At 41.3% G+C, this 17,156-nt stretch overlaps 1 protein-coding gene across 1 annotated transcript in view; it reads right to left on the bottom strand.

The window, feature by feature from the left end:
- LOC126354737 (aspartate aminotransferase, cytoplasmic-like) overlaps positions 1-17,156 on the bottom strand; it is a 70,898-nt gene that overhangs the window by 38,224 nt on the left and 15,518 nt on the right. Inside the window, exon 2 of the mRNA XM_050004603.1 lies at positions 4,819-5,000. Coding sequence (XP_049860560.1) covers positions 4,819-5,000 — 182 coding nt within the window. The remainder of the gene's footprint in view (positions 1-4,818; positions 5,001-17,156) is intronic.

The raw sequence follows: 17,156 nt of genomic DNA on the forward strand, positions 1-17,156 counted from the left end.
ATCAGTCTGATGTTTACCAAACATTGTGTAGATGTTTGTCCAGTAAAAAACAAGTTTTTAGACATACTAAAAAGCTTCAACATGTTCCCCCACATATCAGCTCCCACTAGAACAACAGATTCCAGTGAAAGCCTAATAGATAACATCTTCTCAAATGTAGTCACACATGAAGTTGCAGTTACAAATGTGAATATAGGATTATCAGATCATAATGCACTAACCTTTAATCTCACTGCAACTCCCAAGGTGGAGGAAAATAAGAAGGAATACAAACGATTTTTCTATACTGAAAATTGTAATCAGCTCAAAAATAATTTAAAAAATGCAGTTTGGTCAGAGGTTTTGGCACAAACAAACACAAATGATGCTTATAATATATTTGCTTCCAGTTTTATGACATACTTTGAAATGTGTTTCCCAAAAAAGCTTTTGAGTTATAGACCATCTGGATCCAAAGGGACCTGGATTATATCCGGAATTAAAAAGTCAAGTGAAACCATGAAATTACTAAGTTTAAAGTTAAAAAAAGGCATGATCAGCAGTTTGTTGAGTATGTGAGGACATACAAAAAGACTTACCGCAATGTAATAGCAAAAGCAAAATTATTAACTAATGATAGATTAATAAGGCAGGCTAGTAACAAGTCCAGAATGATGTGGAAAATGGTAAAAAAAGAAACTGGAGGTCAAACTAAAGAACAAGAAATCAATCTTAAAAATAATGAAAATATTCCCATAGAAAAAGATACCATGGCAAACTATGTAAACAATTATTTTGTAAATATTCCCCTTACTTTAAGTAGTAAATGTAAGCAATAAGCAACAGTGACGACTCCAATGGTAAATACCAGCATTATGGCAATCCCAACAGATGAGCATGAAGTTTTAAAAGTCATTAAATGCTTGAAATCCAAAATGTCCTCTGTGTTGGATGATGTACCTGTATCAATAATTAAGAATATTGCTCCATGTGTTGTCAAACCTATAGTGCACATAGCAAACTTGTCCCCTAGTGAAGGGGTATTTCCGGATAAACTTAAAATCTCTAAAGTGATACCTCTATACAAAAATGGTGACAGACATAAAATAGAAAATTACCAACCTATATCTCTCCTCCCAGCCTTCTCCAAAATACTTGAGGAATTAATGAAAATCAGGGTTACAAAATATCTAGAAAAACATAAACTAATAAATAACAGTCAACATGGCTTTCGAGCAGGGCACAGTACAGAAACAGCCATATTGGACTACACAACAGAAATAGTAAGAAATTTGGAGTCAAATAAACAGGTTGTTGGAGTTAATCTTGATTTATCCAAAGCCTTTGATACTGTGAACCATGTAATATTACTAGAGAAACTTGAAGCAATAGGCATCAGGGGCACTGTTAAAAAATGGTTTGAATCTTATCTACAAAACTGGTCACAAGTTGTTGAGCTGAGGTCATCCAACAATCTTCACAACTTTAAACTCATATCTGAACCGAAACAAACTGAAATAGGTGTTCCACAGGGCAGCATTTTGGGCCCATTGTTATTTCTAATTTATATTAATGATATTCAGGCTCCAGACAGCACAGCCAAAATTCTACTATTTGCAGATGACACAAGTATCATAATTAGTGATATAAAAGAATCATTGTGTACTATAGCAGAAAAAATGCTCTCATACATACAGCCATGGTTTTATTCAAATAAGCTGACATTAAATACAAACAAAACAAACTATATACAGTATGGAAGCAAGTGTCAAGGGGAAAATATGTGCCTTATGCTGGATAGCAAACAAATAGAAAAAGTGTGCACCACAAAGTTTCTGGGAATGCGAATTGACCAAGATTTAAAATGGAATGAACACAGTGTATATCTTACTCAGAAACTTAGCTCAGCATGTTTCGCCTTAAGAATAATATCCAAGGTATGTAGCAAAGAATGTATTAGAGTGGTGTACTTTAGTTATTTCCAATCAGTTGCAAGCTATGGCATAAGTTTTTGGGAAAAAAACAGGTCAAGACTAAATGACATTTTTATTATGCAAAAAAGAGCTATTCGTATAATGACACACAGCCCACCACAAACTCACTGTAGACCCTTATTCAAACAACTAAAGATACTTACAATACCATCAATATATATTTTTAAATGCCTGGAAATGATCAGTAAAAGTAACTGCACTCTCCAAACCAACTCAAGCTACCATGATCACAATACAAGGCATTGTAAAGACTTCCACATTCCCTATGTAGCAAAAACTAGAAGTCAGAAACATGTTAGCCATTTAGGAATAAAGCTTTTAAATGCACTTCCATTTCAAATTAAAGAATTGAAAGGCAAAAATAATTTCAAGCATGAAGTAAAATATTACTTGATGGAAAAATGCTACTACAGTGTAAATGAATACCTGTCTCAGAGTGTGGATTGAAACCTGTACTTACTTAAAAAAAAAAATTAAACTTATTTAATTATGTTTTCAATTTCCTAATTATGGTACTTAGGAAAAATCTTTTAAATATCTGTAATATGTTTTGAGTATGAGACGTAATGAATGATCTATAATTGTTTATCATGAGCACGTACATTGTTTTTGGGTAATAAGTTGTTGTACACTACTTATGTACTATGTGTATGTAATTTGTTTGCTGTTTCTATATTTTGTCAATTTATTATGTGTATGTGTTGTTATGTGTTACATGTAATCAAATGACAAATCCTATATCACATGTGTGATCTATTGGATGCTAAATAAATAAATAAAGTATAAACAATGCACAGGAACTCCAGATTGGAATCCATCTTCCTGTACACTGTTCCCAGTGGTTCCTGGTGACACTCTGCCTGTAACCTGTGTTAGAATGTCAGTTGTTGTCATTTGTATATTCACAGAGAAAATAAAACAGTCCTATGATCTCCTTGTTGTGCAGTATTTCTGAAAGGACTTGTGAATACCCTCCTTGCCACACTGCTGTCCTGAGTCCACCTCATCACCAACTGTTGTACAGACACTGAAATGCTGCCAGTGACCCAGAGAGGGAAGTTATTTAGTCACTCCCACATCTGACGGTGCAAAATACACACAGCAGGCAATGAACACACAACAGCAAGCCAAAATATGACTCCCTTCACCACATCAGACTGCATGATCCCATGGTCTACAGAGTGGAATAAAGCCGCTTGCTCAGGGACAAGAGGCCAGTGTTGGATTCAGTCCACATGCATACAATGTACACACTGGCTCAATGGCTATGCTCTTACTGATGACCTATTCTGTGGGCTTATAATTTATTATTATTATTATTATTATTATTATTATTATTATTATTATTATTATTATTATTTTCTGGACTTGTCATAACAGTAGAAGAGATCTGGGCTTCATTAACAGAATTATAGTATTTAACAGTGTCAGTTGTTTGTGTAACTGCAACCAACCAGATGTTTGTGTTGTGCAATGAACTCTCAATCTCTACCAAATTTGTAATTAGTTCTTTTGTTCAAATAATGAGAGTGGAAGTAACATTCCAACACCTTGCACTAGAGCCAACTGTTTTTGCTCTCTGTTGGTATTGTGTTCCCTTGTATCTCATGCCAGTGATTTCACCTTTCTCAAAATCTGAAAGAATGCATTAAACTGCAAGTGTTTGTTTCTGGGCCTGCTATATTTTGCAGTCTCCACTTGGAAAGTTTCTCTAACATTAGACAGATCAATAGCCATTATGTACTCACATCATTTTTCATCTGTACAAATGCTGTACCTAGAGGATACTGTACACTTAGTGCTGTATAATGCACTGAAGCTATTTGGCATACATTGTTAACTCTTCAGTTACAGATTGTTAAAACAAGTAAACGTCCGCTTTTCTTAAAAGTAGTTATGTAGTCTGTGGACTGTTAAGCCATACTGTCGGATCAGCTGCACCATCTTGCACCTTGAAAGAGAAAAAGGTCTTTTGCTATAGAAAATGTCAAATTTTCAAATTAAATCAGTTTCATTAAAGTCTTGACAATTATACCTGCCTTGAAACTGGAAATTTGTGGTAGTTTCATAAACACATTTACCTGGTTTTTATAACACTCCTGCCTAATTTGATATATTTTACTGGTTATTGGTGTATATTAGAGTAATAATGTAACAGATAGGTGATTAAATATGCTACTGACAAGATTTTCTGGATTGCAACACATTTAAATTTCAGTGGCCTGATTGTTGCTAGGTACATGACCATGCTATACCTTCTAACATGTTTTCACATTTTGTAAAGCCTTAATTTTCTGGAGTATTTTTTGTAATTTCAGAAAAAGACTGCAGCACATAAAAAGTGAATGAGATCGTTTAGAACCAGAATAAGAAAATATACTAAATTTCTATTGCAGGTCTGGAAAGTGTCTCAAATTGTAACACTTTCCCCTACTGAAAATAAGCTCATATAAGGATAAAGTTTTTTCAGTGTATTCTATACGCATGGAAATACTTGACTATCAGATCCATAGTGTTTGGTCAATGTGTTAACGCTTCAGCACTTTCCATTTCCCCCCCCCCCCCCCCCCCCCCCCTCTCTCTCTCTCTCTCTCTCTCTCTCTCTCTCTCTATCTCCCTCTCTCTCTCTCTCTGTGTGTGTGTGTGTGTGTGTGTGTGTGATGGCGGGAGAGAGCAAGGTTTATATTACTACACTCAAAAAATGTAGCTGTAGGTGAGAACTATATGCAGTGAGTTTCACTTTCTGAATCTCACTAATTCTATCATTTAATATGCCATCCACTACACAATGATTTTCAGTATATGGCTGCAGATGTGGAAAGACTGATAAATGTTTCACACTCACCTTTCCCTGTTTCACAGCATCACTTTCAGGTCCCAACAACAGGGCAGTTGATGCTTGGCTGAAAGTGTCACAACCCAGGAATGTCAGGTACTCATGGTTCCTTGTCTTGTCTTCACCCATCAGATGCTCAATTCGCTGCACCCATGGCATCACCCAAGGCTGCCCCTCATTGGTGCGATAAGCTGTGGAATAGAATCACAAATTCTTTCTGGGAACAAAGACTCAATGAAAACTTTGCAGACATGGTCCACAAACTCAACATGCATTATAAGTCTCGTGACCATCTGATTAGAGCAAAATCTGTTGTACTATGAGGATGAGCATGTTTATAGTACTTTTGTTTCTTACACAATGAGTTCCTAGAAATCTGTGTATATTTTTAGATGCAATTTACTATTTGGTATATGATACTTGTTAGTAAAGCTTAGAATTTTTGGAAAGTACTGATTTGTGTGCTGAAGAAGATGGGCTGACGAAATTGGAAAAAATGGACATCACTAAAAATTCTTCTTTTGAAATTAGTGGAAGAGCTGATACACTGGAAGCAGCTCAAATCATATGTCACCTATCATGAGTGTGCCACTCGACCAGACAATGCAAAAAGATACTGCTTCATTCAGAATAGGATAATTATGAGGTGGAGAATTAGCTACACCTCTGTTATGGCTTGCAAAGCAATTGAAGTCATGCCTCTTGGAAAACATACCATATTGTGTCTGCAGGGCCACTTTTAAACAAGTGATGCCATGTCATTTTCATTTCATTGCAAGTTCAGTATTTCTGAATGAATTTTTCTGGTATTTTGTATCATTGCATTTTACTGATTTCACTCCAGTTTGAACCATTTATTTATATAGATAAAAAAATCTACTCACTAAGCAGCGGCAGAACACACACGTAAAAGAAGGTTGTAATTAGGCAACCTTTCAGAGCCGGTAGCCCCTTCTTCAGGCAGAGGGGTTGAAAGGGAAGGAAGAGGGGTGAAGGAAAATGACAGGAGAGTTTTAGGAAAATGTGTAGATTTTGGGAAAGTCACCCAGAACTGCGGCTCAAGAGAGACGTACTGCACTGTATGAGAAGGGAAGACTGATTTTTGGGGACTGCATCAGATGAAATTGGAAAACCTGAGAGCTTAAAGATGGAAGTCAGGGTACCGTGCAAGACAGAGATTACTGTTTAAACATCATGCATGAGATAATAAGAATGAAAAGCTAAGTGAATTGTACATTACAGAGGTGGGAGGGGGTGGCAAAATGTAGATGGGTAAGACAACAAAAGATGCAGAAAACTAAAATGGAGAGGAGGAAAGAGTAGTTACTCTGAAGAAATGCTGAGATGGAAGAAACTAACATAAATTAAGGTGAGGTTGGTGGTGAGAATCAAGGACATGTTGGAATGCTAGTGGAGTTCTGAGAAATTGGGATCTGGCAGAAGAATCCAGATGGCACATGTTGTGAAACAGACACCAAGGTCATGATTGTCATGTTGTAGACCATGCTCTACAACAGGATATTATGTGTTGCCAGTATACACCCTCTGTCTATGCCCATTCATCCTCATTGATGCTTTGATGGTCATCATGCCGATGTAAAAGGCGGAACGGTGTTTACATAACACCTGATATATGATGTGTCTTTTTACAGGTGGCTCTCCTTTGATAGTAAATGTTTTAAAAGTTACAGGACTGCTACAGGTGGTGGTAGGAGAGTGCATAGGGAAAGTTTTCCAGTGGGGATGGATACAGGTGTAGTAGCAATTGGGGAGGGACATGGGTGCAGCAGAAGCATTGGATCTGACAAGAATATTGCAGAGATTGGGAGGGGGACGAAAAGCTATTCTAGATGTGATGGGCAAAATTTCACACAAAATTGATCTCATTTCTGGATGTGATATTAGAAGTCATGGCCCAGTTGAAGTAGCTGATTAATACAGTCCAGACCAGGATAATACTGAATCACCAAGTGGTATGCTCCAAAGCTGTTTCTTGGAGGAATCAGCAGTACCAGGATTGGCTGTGATGGCCCAGGAAATCTACTTGTGAACTAGGCTGGCAGTGTAATTACACGCAGTGGAGGCTGAGGTGAGAATGGTGGTGTATTGCTGTAAAGAGTCTACATCCGAACAAATATATGTGCCTCAAACACCAAGGCTGTGTGGGAGGTATTGTTTGACATTGAAAGTATGGTAACTGTCTAATGTAAGTGTTTGTTGTTGCTAGGTTTAATGTGGATGGAAGTGTGTAGTTGGCCTTTGATGAGGTTGAGATCAACATCAAGGAACGTGGCATGGGATTCCAAATCACACCATGTGAAATTTAATTGGAAGAAGGTATTAAGAGATTCTAGGAATTTTAACAGGTCAGTCTCACCATGTGTCCATATGGTAAAGATGTCATCAGTGTATCTAAAGCAAATCAGGGCTGAATACTTACAGATCCCAGAAAAGCCCAGTCCAAGCAATCCTTGAAAAACTGGGCATAAGAAAGAGCCATTCTCCTTCCCATAGCCGCACCCCTGATCTGTTTGTAAGTCGGCACCTCAAAGGTGAAGTAGTTGTCGGTACATGTAAAGTTGATTAAGGCCAATAGGAAGGATGTCATAGGTTTGGAATCAGGTGGGCACTGAGTGAGGAAATGTTCAGCAACAGGCAGACCATGTACGTGGGGGATGTTGGTACAGAGGGAGGTGGCATCAATGGTGGCAAGCAAGGTGTGTGGTGAAGTGGGATGGGCAATGATTTCAGATGATCTAGGGAATGGTTGGTATCCTTGATAGAGGAGGGGAATCTTTGTACTATGTGTTGCAGGTGCTTATCAACTAAGGCAGATATATGTTTGGTGGATGCTTTAAAGCCAGCAACTATAGGATGGACAGGATGATTGGGTTTGTGGATCTTAGGAAGAAGGTAAAAGGTGGGTGTGTGTGGTTTTTTTCTTGGGGGGGGGGGGTGAGAATTTCTATGTACTGAGGTGTTAGTCCTTGTGAGGAATCTGAGGTTTTAAGGTGGGACTGCAGGTCAGTTTGAATCACAGGGACTGGATCTTGATGCCAGACATTGTATGTAGAGGTGTCAGACATCTGGTGTAGACCTTTGCTAAAATACTCCTTTTGGTCAATTACTACAGTGGTAGATCCTTTGTCAAACTTCACCTCAAAAAGCCATCTCACCCTCTAAGCTATATGAACACTGGTGTTTCCCCTCCTTCCCCCAGCAGCTCCCTAAGCAGCCACGCCATCAACCACCACTCCTGTCATACAAATGGAGCTTGGACAACCTCCTTAACACCTGAGAGCCTTCACCACTGCCTCCCAGACTAAGAAGAACCCATAATCACAAGAACCAGTCACAACAGTGCAGTGCCCTAACCTCTCATCTAAAGCCCACTCCACTCCTGAATTATCTTGAGCCCTTAACCTGCATTTGATCAAACTGCTTTGGTGAATGACCTACTTTCCTTCACACATAATATCAATTGGAAATATCACTTTGCAACCCAATCCCAAAATATTTCCAAAAGCAAACCTGACATTGAATCCTGCCTTGTGCAGTTTAGACCATGATCCCAACTTGCTCCACCACCACTACCTCAATAACAGTCCTTACAATCCTTCCACAAATTCATCACATCTAGTATTACTTCATAACCCTTCCTCAGGTCCCTACAACATGACCCTAACCTGTCCTCTGCAGAACTCCAGGATCTACGTTCCCTAGAAGCTGATGACTCCATCATTATCCTCCCAGCAGACAAAGGATCTACCACTGTAGTAATTGACCAAAAGGAGTATTTTAGTGAAATTAGCTGCTGACAGGCATTGATATATATCAATGGGGACAGGTGAAAATGTGTGCCCCGACTGGCACTCGAACCCAGGATCTCCTGCTTACCTAGCAGACAATCAATCCATCTGAGCCACCGAGGATAGTGCGACTGCAGAGACTATCGCATTCACGCCTCCCACGAGACCCACATTCTCACCTTATATGTCCACACTAAATTATTTGTGTCCTACCCAACACAATCATTACTCGTGGAAGACATTCTTACCAAGTCCTGTAAGAGTTTGGGTAATATGTGTACATCCGCCTGGTCAGGGGACACATTTTCACCTGTCCCTGTTGATATATATCAACGCCCGTCAACAGCTGAGGGTTTTAATAAATAACTCTAATTTCATTCTAGATGGCTACAGGTCATCAATGGTGTCTGTTCTTTTGGACATGTCCAAAAGAACAGACACCATATCCATATAAGAAATTTAGTGAAGGTCTACACCAACTGTCTGACACCTCTATATACAATGTCTGCCATCAAGATCCCATCCCTGTTATTCAAACTGACCTGCAGTCCCTCCTTAAGACTTCAGGCCCCTCATAAAGGCTAACAACCCACACCATAGAACTTCTCACCCCACCCAAACCACACGCCCCCACCTTTTACCTCCTTCGTAAGATCCGCAAACCCAATCTTCATGACTGTCCTATACTTGCTGGCTTCAGAGCGCCTACTGAACGTATATCTGCCTTAGTTGATCAGCGCCTCCAACCCACAGTACAAAACGCATCTCCTGTATCAAAGATACCAATGATTTCCTAGACCGTCTGATATCCGTTCCCATCCCATTTGCATCACACACCTTGCTTGTCACCACTGATGCCACCTCCCTTTATACCAACATTCCCTACATACATGGTCTGTCTGCTACTAAACATTTCCTCTCTCAGTGCCCACCTGATTCCAAACCTATGACATCCTTCCTACTCACCTTGACCAACTTTATACTTACCAACAACTACTTAACCTTTGAGGGGCAAACTTACAATCAGATCAGGGGTACAATCATGGGAACCAGGGTAGTTCTTTTCTGTGCCAACCTTTTCATGGGTTGCTTGGAGGGGCTTTTCTGGGATCCATAAGTCTTCAGCCCCTGGTTTGGTTTACATACATTAATGACTTCTTTACCAGATGGCTTCATGGTGAAACTGACCTGTTGAAATTCCTAGAATCTCTGAATACCTTCTTCCAACTAAATTTCACATGGTCCTATTCTGAATCCCATGCCACTTTCCTTGATGTTTATCTCTTCCTCACCAGTGGCAAGCTACACACTTGCATCCACATTATACCTACCAACAAACAACAACACTTATATTCTGACAGTTACCATCCTTTCCATGTCAAATGTTCTCTTCCATATGGCCTTGGCATTGAAGGCAAAAGTATTTGTTTGGATGCAGACTCTTTACAGCAGTACATCGCCATTCTCACCTCAGCCTTCACTGCATGTAATTACCCTGCCAGCTGAGTTCAAAAGCAGATTTAGCAGCATATCACATCTAATCCCAGTACTGCTGATCCCCCCCAAGAAACAACTTTGGAGGGCACCACTGGTAACTCAGTATTATCCTAGTCTTGTATTAATTAGCTACTTATACAGGGTCATGACTTTTAAAATGATATCCTGAAATGAGATTGATTCTGTCTGATATTTTGCCCACCACACCTAGAATAGTTTTTCATCACCCACCCAATCTCTGCAATATTCTTGACAGATCCTATGTTTTTTCTGCATCCATCTCCCTACTCTATGGCTCCTAACCCTGTGACCATCCTCGCTGCAAGAATTACCCTATGCAATCTCCTACCACCACCTGTAGTAGCCCTCTAACTGGCAAAACATATACTATCAAAAGGAGAGACACCTGTGAACCCACATGTGTCATACACCAGCTGTTATGAAAACACTGTTCAACCTTTTACATCAGCATGACTACCAACAAATTATTACTTAGTATGAATGGGCATATGCGGAGGGTGTATACCAACAACACGCAATATCCTGTTGCAGATCCTGCTCTAGAACATGACAACTGTGACCTCGGTACGTGTTTCACTACACGTGCCATCTAGATTCTTCCTCCAGACACCAGGTACTCAGAACTCTGCAGGTGGGAACTAGTGCTACAAATGTCCTTAATTTACATTAATTTCTTCCATCTCAGCATTTCTTCACAGTAACTAATCTTTTCTTCACTCCATTTTAGTTTTCTACATCTTTTGTTGTCTTACTCAGCTATTTTTCACTGCCACCCTCCCACTTCTGTTATGTTCAATGCACTTAGCTTTTCACCCCTGTTAACTCATGCATGATGTTTAAGCAGTAATCTCTGTCTTGCATATTACCCTGTCTTCCACTTTTAAGCTCTCAGATTTTCAAATCTTGTCTGAGGCAATATCCAACAATCAGTCTTTCCTTCTCATCATGTGTGGTAAGTGTCCCCTGACCTGCGTTTCTGGGTGACTTTCCCAAAATCCATCTCTTTTCGTAGACTTCTCCAGTCCTTTTCCTTCATCCCTCTTCCTTCCCCTTCACCCCTTTTGTCTGAAGAAAGAGCCACTGGCTCTGAAAGCTTGCTTAATCACAACCTTCTTTTATGTGTGTCCTGTCGTGGCTTGGTGAGTAGATTTTTTATCTATATAATTAAATTATTTTGTCAAAAATTGATAGTTGTCATTGTTATATTTATTTATTTATTTAGTGTATGGAAATACAAACTGAACTGCAACTAACATACACAGATAGAACTGTTTTACAAAATAAGTAGATCTAAAAAACTAAATCTCGAAATTAATCAAATTACCATCTAAATTTTTGGCCCATTCATGGGCTGCCTCTCTCACTACAAAGAAATCTTCTAGATTTCCACAGGAAGCACATCTGATACATCTTGTTACAGTGTGTTTGATGATCTTATATTCATTGCCACAGTCCCATTAAAAAGAGGAAGACTCCCACCATTAGTGGGGGCTTCCTGTGCAGAAGTAATGGCCTTTACAAATCATATTAATTGTCTTCCAAACATATTGTGGTAATTCCATGGAGCTGTTCTTGTGTCAGGTCTTATGATGGTCTGATATTTCTCATGGGCAATGTATTTCCACATTTATGACCACATCCTGCTCATGCTGAAGTCCAGTGCTTGCAGTGATTTTGACAGGTGACAGCCTCGATTTTAGCCCATTCTAAGTACAGGAACAATGTAGTGGATTTGGAGCTGGAGAATTTTAATTAATATTTCATATTCCTTGAGAAGGCTATCCTGTATTCAAAGATCTGGTGGCATAACGAGGCTTAAGAGAGGTAACCAGTGAAACGGATTAGATCTGATGCAGTTTCTCATTGTCCTCATTTCATTTCAGAGAAATTAATTCAAATGATATTTCAGACACCATTGTGGAATCTTTATTCAATGGCCAATGAAGTTTCTCCTTTCTTCCTTCCTACTCACACTTTTTTTGGAGACAGCAATGTTATTGTAAACAGCAATGTTATTCTACTCTGTAAACTGCTCCTACACCATCCCTGTAGCTTATGCTGGAGACTAGTCATAGAGGAAACATTGCTCTCTTGTTATATGGTGAGGACTGATTTACTTGCTTATAATATTAGCATATTGAGCAATATCCATCTGACCACAATGACACATTGCAGTGCTATGTAATCTCACTGACCTCACTCATTTCCAGGTTCTTGAGTTCTAGAACCTTGGTAGTTGATCAAGATAAGAAAGGACGTTGGAACAACATGTCCTGCAAAGAAATTCAAGCCAACAGGAAGATGTTCAGTTGTGCAACTCTTCGGTGTTTCAGTTGGCACCTGATGGCCTTGTACTTATTGTGGTCCGTCGTTTGATGAGGAAAATAGTACTGTTATGAGTTAGAACTTATTGTATAAGAAGTCAGAGTGGAGCAACACAAGAAGAAACAGAAACAAATAGCACTGCCATGACATTGTAAGTACAAATACATAAGCTGTGGGTTTATAAATATTGCAGAAGACACACTAGAATTGCAGTTCAAGTTCAATTGAAAGGAAATGGAATGAAGACAAGGTAAAGTAGCACAGTTGGGTTTATATAAGGAAAGTCAACATAATGAAAGTTGTTGTCCTCTTCAGATGACCACAGGAGTAAGGATTGCTTTGGAACACAGTGAGCCACACATTAGCTTTCTTCATCATGAGGATGATGACAATGGTGGCAACTGATACTGGCTGAGATGTTGATATCTCTGGAGCAGCATAGGTGTCACCTGATGGACACAACCCATGGATGAGGAGCTGCTTGTTATAACTTTCATCATAATGGTGGCTTTTAGTTATGCTACCTAATTCCTCCCCTGTTTGTGAAGCAAAAGCAGTTGGGGTGGCAACATGTGCACAATGGAACTTCTCTGATGAGGTACCCAAATGCTGCTGCATATGTAACATTAATATTCTAGTATTGTGCAGTCACCAACTACTTCAGGTTTTTCGGTTCAATGTCCATGCTCTGCAAGGAGCCTACATTTGACCAATAGGCATTCCTCTGAGGCTATTGAGGTGCCTTGGTAGTATGTTGTACATTGTGGGCACAATACAGATTATAATTTGTTAACAGACTAAATGCTAGCAAGTGCCACCAGTGGCCACAATTGCTCATGGGCAGTGGTCACAAGTGTGTTAAGTGTTACCCTCTTTGCCATAGCCATCAACAGTATTATCTCTACAGTAAGGAGTCCTCTACAGCGCTCCTTATTTGTGGATGATTTTGCTGTTTTCTGCTCCTCCTCCAGTGTTGCAATGGCGAGCTGTCAGTTGCAACTTACAGTGTGGTGCTTAGAGGAGTGGGCTGCAAAGACAGGTTTTCGGTTTTCTGCTGATAAGTGTGTGTGTGTTTTCATTTTGATCGTTCTCATCATCCTTTTAATTTTAATTTACCTGCCTTGAAGATGGGGGACACCATCCTACATTTTAGAGACATAGCGTGGTTTCTGGGCCTCATTTTTGACTCCAGATTGTCATGGCTGCCACACCTGCGAGACTTGAAAGCCAGAAGCCTGAAGGATACTTGACGCTCTCCACCATGCGGAGATTTGACTGGCCATGGGGGCTTATTGGACCAGTTTCATACCCAGCCTCTGTGCTGAGGCTGGGGAACTGCCACTTACCATCTGGCAGCAGCTCCTCCTAGTGTGCCAGGTGTGTAAGTTTCTTGGAGCTCCAACTTCACCCATTCACCATATTGTTGCTCATCCGCTTCTGGACTGTCTTTTTTCCACATCATCCCTGAGCCACAATGCTGTTTGGGATTTGCATGCAACATGAGCTGGAATCCTTTGGTGTGGAGCCCATCTGGCCTCAAATCAAGGGTTTTAACCACCTGCCACCCTGGTTTCTGGAGAGGCCCAGAGTGATTTTAGATTTGGTGCAGTACAAGAGAGATTGAACTTCTGCTTTCATTTTTAATGCAACATTTTCTGATATTTTATCTGAGCACCGCGACTATGTAGCTGTTTTTATGGATGGGTTGAAACAGGGGAATTCCGTTGGTTGTTCTGTTGTTTCTCCAGATAGTGTCCTCTAGGTCCGACTGCCTCAAGTGTTTACTGTCTTTGATGCAGAACTGTCTGCAATCTTGTGGGCACTAGAGCAGATGAGGTGCTCTTCCCATCCTAAATTTCTTGTCTGTTCTGATTCACTAAGTGCCCTTCAGTCATTGCAATGTTTGTATCCAGCAGATAAAACAGTCCAGACCATCCAGGACACCCTCCTCCAACTACAACGACAGGGGTAGGAGGTGGCTTTCTGATGGGTTCCAGGACATGTCAGCATTGCTGAGAATGAAAGGATAGATCTTGCAGCCAAGGAGGCATGTCTCGATCCACAAGTATTTCAGTGTGCCATACCCCTGCATGCACTCACCTCGCTGTTGAGCGCACGAGTCATGCATCGGTGGTAGGATGAGTGACTGGAAATGACTGACAATAAGCTCCGTTTAGTCAAGCCCACAACGCGTGTGAGGTGTACTTCCTTCCAGCCCCGTAGATGGGACGAGGTTCTGCTCACTCGGCTTTAGATAGGCCACAGTCCTATGACGCCTGTCTTCCTGCTCCGGCGAGAGTACCCTCCAATGTGTGGTGCTTGTGGCATCCAAGTCACTGTGTGCCACGTTTTATTCGAATGCATTTTATTTTCTGACCAGCGGGTTATGGCTGACTTGCCGACAGATCTGCCATCTCTTTTAGGAAATACACAAATGAATGTGGTTAAAGTTTTAAAGTTCTGTGACTTGTCCAATGTTTTTACCAAGATTTTAGGGAGAAGGCCTTAATTTGTTCACAGGGTGACCCGATAGCCCATATTTTACGTAAGTGGCCAGTCAGTGACAATTTCCCGTGGCATCCTTGACACTCCTTTCTCGTTTTCCTTAAGTTTTATTTCCTTATACATCATTTATCATCTTTTCCTGCTGTCTTTGCGTGTATGATTCCATTTTGCTAAGTTTGTCCACATTAGTTTCTTTTAATGTGTGTCAGGGCGCTGATGACCTTGAAGTTGAGCTTGAGCGCCTGTAAGCCCCAACACACACACACACACACACACACACACAACAGGGGGGTGGGGGGGGGGGGGGCTGCATTTGAGGGAACTGGCTTTCATCCATGGGTCACATGTCTGCCCAGTGCCTTTGATACGCTTCTGCCTGCTGTGTATTTAAGGAGGGTGGCCACTCAATGTCAAGCAGACAGCTGTTGATAGAGATCCAGGCCAACTGCTGGCCACATCCCACAGCCCATCCATCAGAGCTTCCTGCCGAGTCTTCACCTCACCACACCAGTGACATCGCTCCACCCACCACCAGGGATAATATTCCACTATGAGACTGGTGAAACTTTAACTGTCTACTTGAGCTAGTATGATTATCATGACTACTGATACTATGGACTTTGACTACGTTGCTGCGGTCTGATCAAGGGCACTTATCTCAGTTGTTATTCCGTTTTATATTGAATTCGGATTTGTTGTGACACTCTAATAAAAGTATTTTTAAAGGCTCTCTGGAAAACATCACTCAAGCATCAGTCACGTGCATTCAGTTAAAATTAAAGATACAAAAGATGGCGACAAGATCAAAAGCAGCATTTTCCAGTGTAGTTATCTGGCACAACAGTAATTGGGCCACAGAAGCGGAATAAAGCACCAAGTGATTCAAGAAAAACGGCACACTGTAGCATGTTATCCAGGAGAAGTGTTGCACCACATTCGTCAGGAATGCCAACCATGGCTGGAATTTTTGAAAGTGGTTGGGCCGCATCTGGCTCAGCCAGGGTGGTAGCGAGCAGGGTATCGCACCTGCTCACTGCTCCCCATGCCTCTTCTTCTGGGTAACTTGTAACAGTGTGCTGTTTTTCTTGAATCACTTGCCGGCCACAATGGCCAAACGGTTCTAGGCGCTTCAGTCTGGAACCGCGCGACCGCTACGGTCGGAGGTTCGAATCCTGCCTCGGGCACGGATGTGTGTGATGTCCTTAGGTTAGTTAGGTTTAAGTAGTTCTAAGTTCTAGGGTACTGATGACCTCAGATGTTAAGTCCCATAGTGCTCAGAGCTATTTTAACCATTATTTGAATCACTTGGTGGTTTTTTTCCGTGTCTGTGGTGTGGGTGTTTCTCGTTTGTCGCATTTCCTTCGTGCAGTGTACATCCTTCCTGTGCTCTTACACACGTCATCCTCACCATCTCTTCAAAACAATGGTAGTGTTTTCTTTTCTCTTCTTGTGTCCCAGTATTAGTTTCCCGCGTGGTATTTTTCAGGTTCTGTCAGGATTTTTTCTCTCTCATCTGGCTTTTCCGTTTGTGTACTCCTATGCTCGCTATACTGCCTGCTCTCTGGATACCATGCATCGTCAGTCGCACTCATCAATCCGTCGTTTTTCACGTTTCCAGACCTTTCATCTATCCTCTGGGCACGCCTTTTCCATGTCTGCTATCTTCATACATTTGTGTTTCAGTGACCACCGCCCGACTGGCTTTGTGTCGGCTGCACTGGTGGAGCTATGTCTGCCAGTGACACTGGCATTCCGCTGGTGCCATGCTGTCTTTTGGCACTGTCGTGTTCTCAGTGGCAACATTAGTTGAGTCCTATTTCCCAGTGCTGCTGGCACTTGCTGACACCGCACCATTACGTCACACATCACGCCAGCAGCTGAAATGGTCGAGACCTTTCTCTAAGTGCTGCCAACGCCCATTTCCGTTGCAAAATTGGGCCAACAGCTGCGTTGGTAGAGCGGTGTTTCCCAGTGACACTGGCGGCCTGTCAGCAACCTTACCACTGCAACAGTGGACACCTTGGTCGAGCCTGTGTCCCAGTGACACTGACACCCAATTGACGCCTCATCTGGTGTCAGTGCCACGGCTCCTCCAGTGGCACTGGTCAAGCCCTGCTTCTCAGTGCCCCCAGCACCTGCTAAAACCATTCCATTGCACCACACGTCGTTCAGCAGCCGTGCTGGCTGGAC

This window comes from Schistocerca gregaria, chromosome 3 (genome assembly GCF_023897955.1).
Source record: "Schistocerca gregaria isolate iqSchGreg1 chromosome 3, iqSchGreg1.2, whole genome shotgun sequence".
In the NCBI taxonomy this organism is placed as follows: Eukaryota; Metazoa; Arthropoda; class Insecta; order Orthoptera; family Acrididae; genus Schistocerca; species Schistocerca gregaria.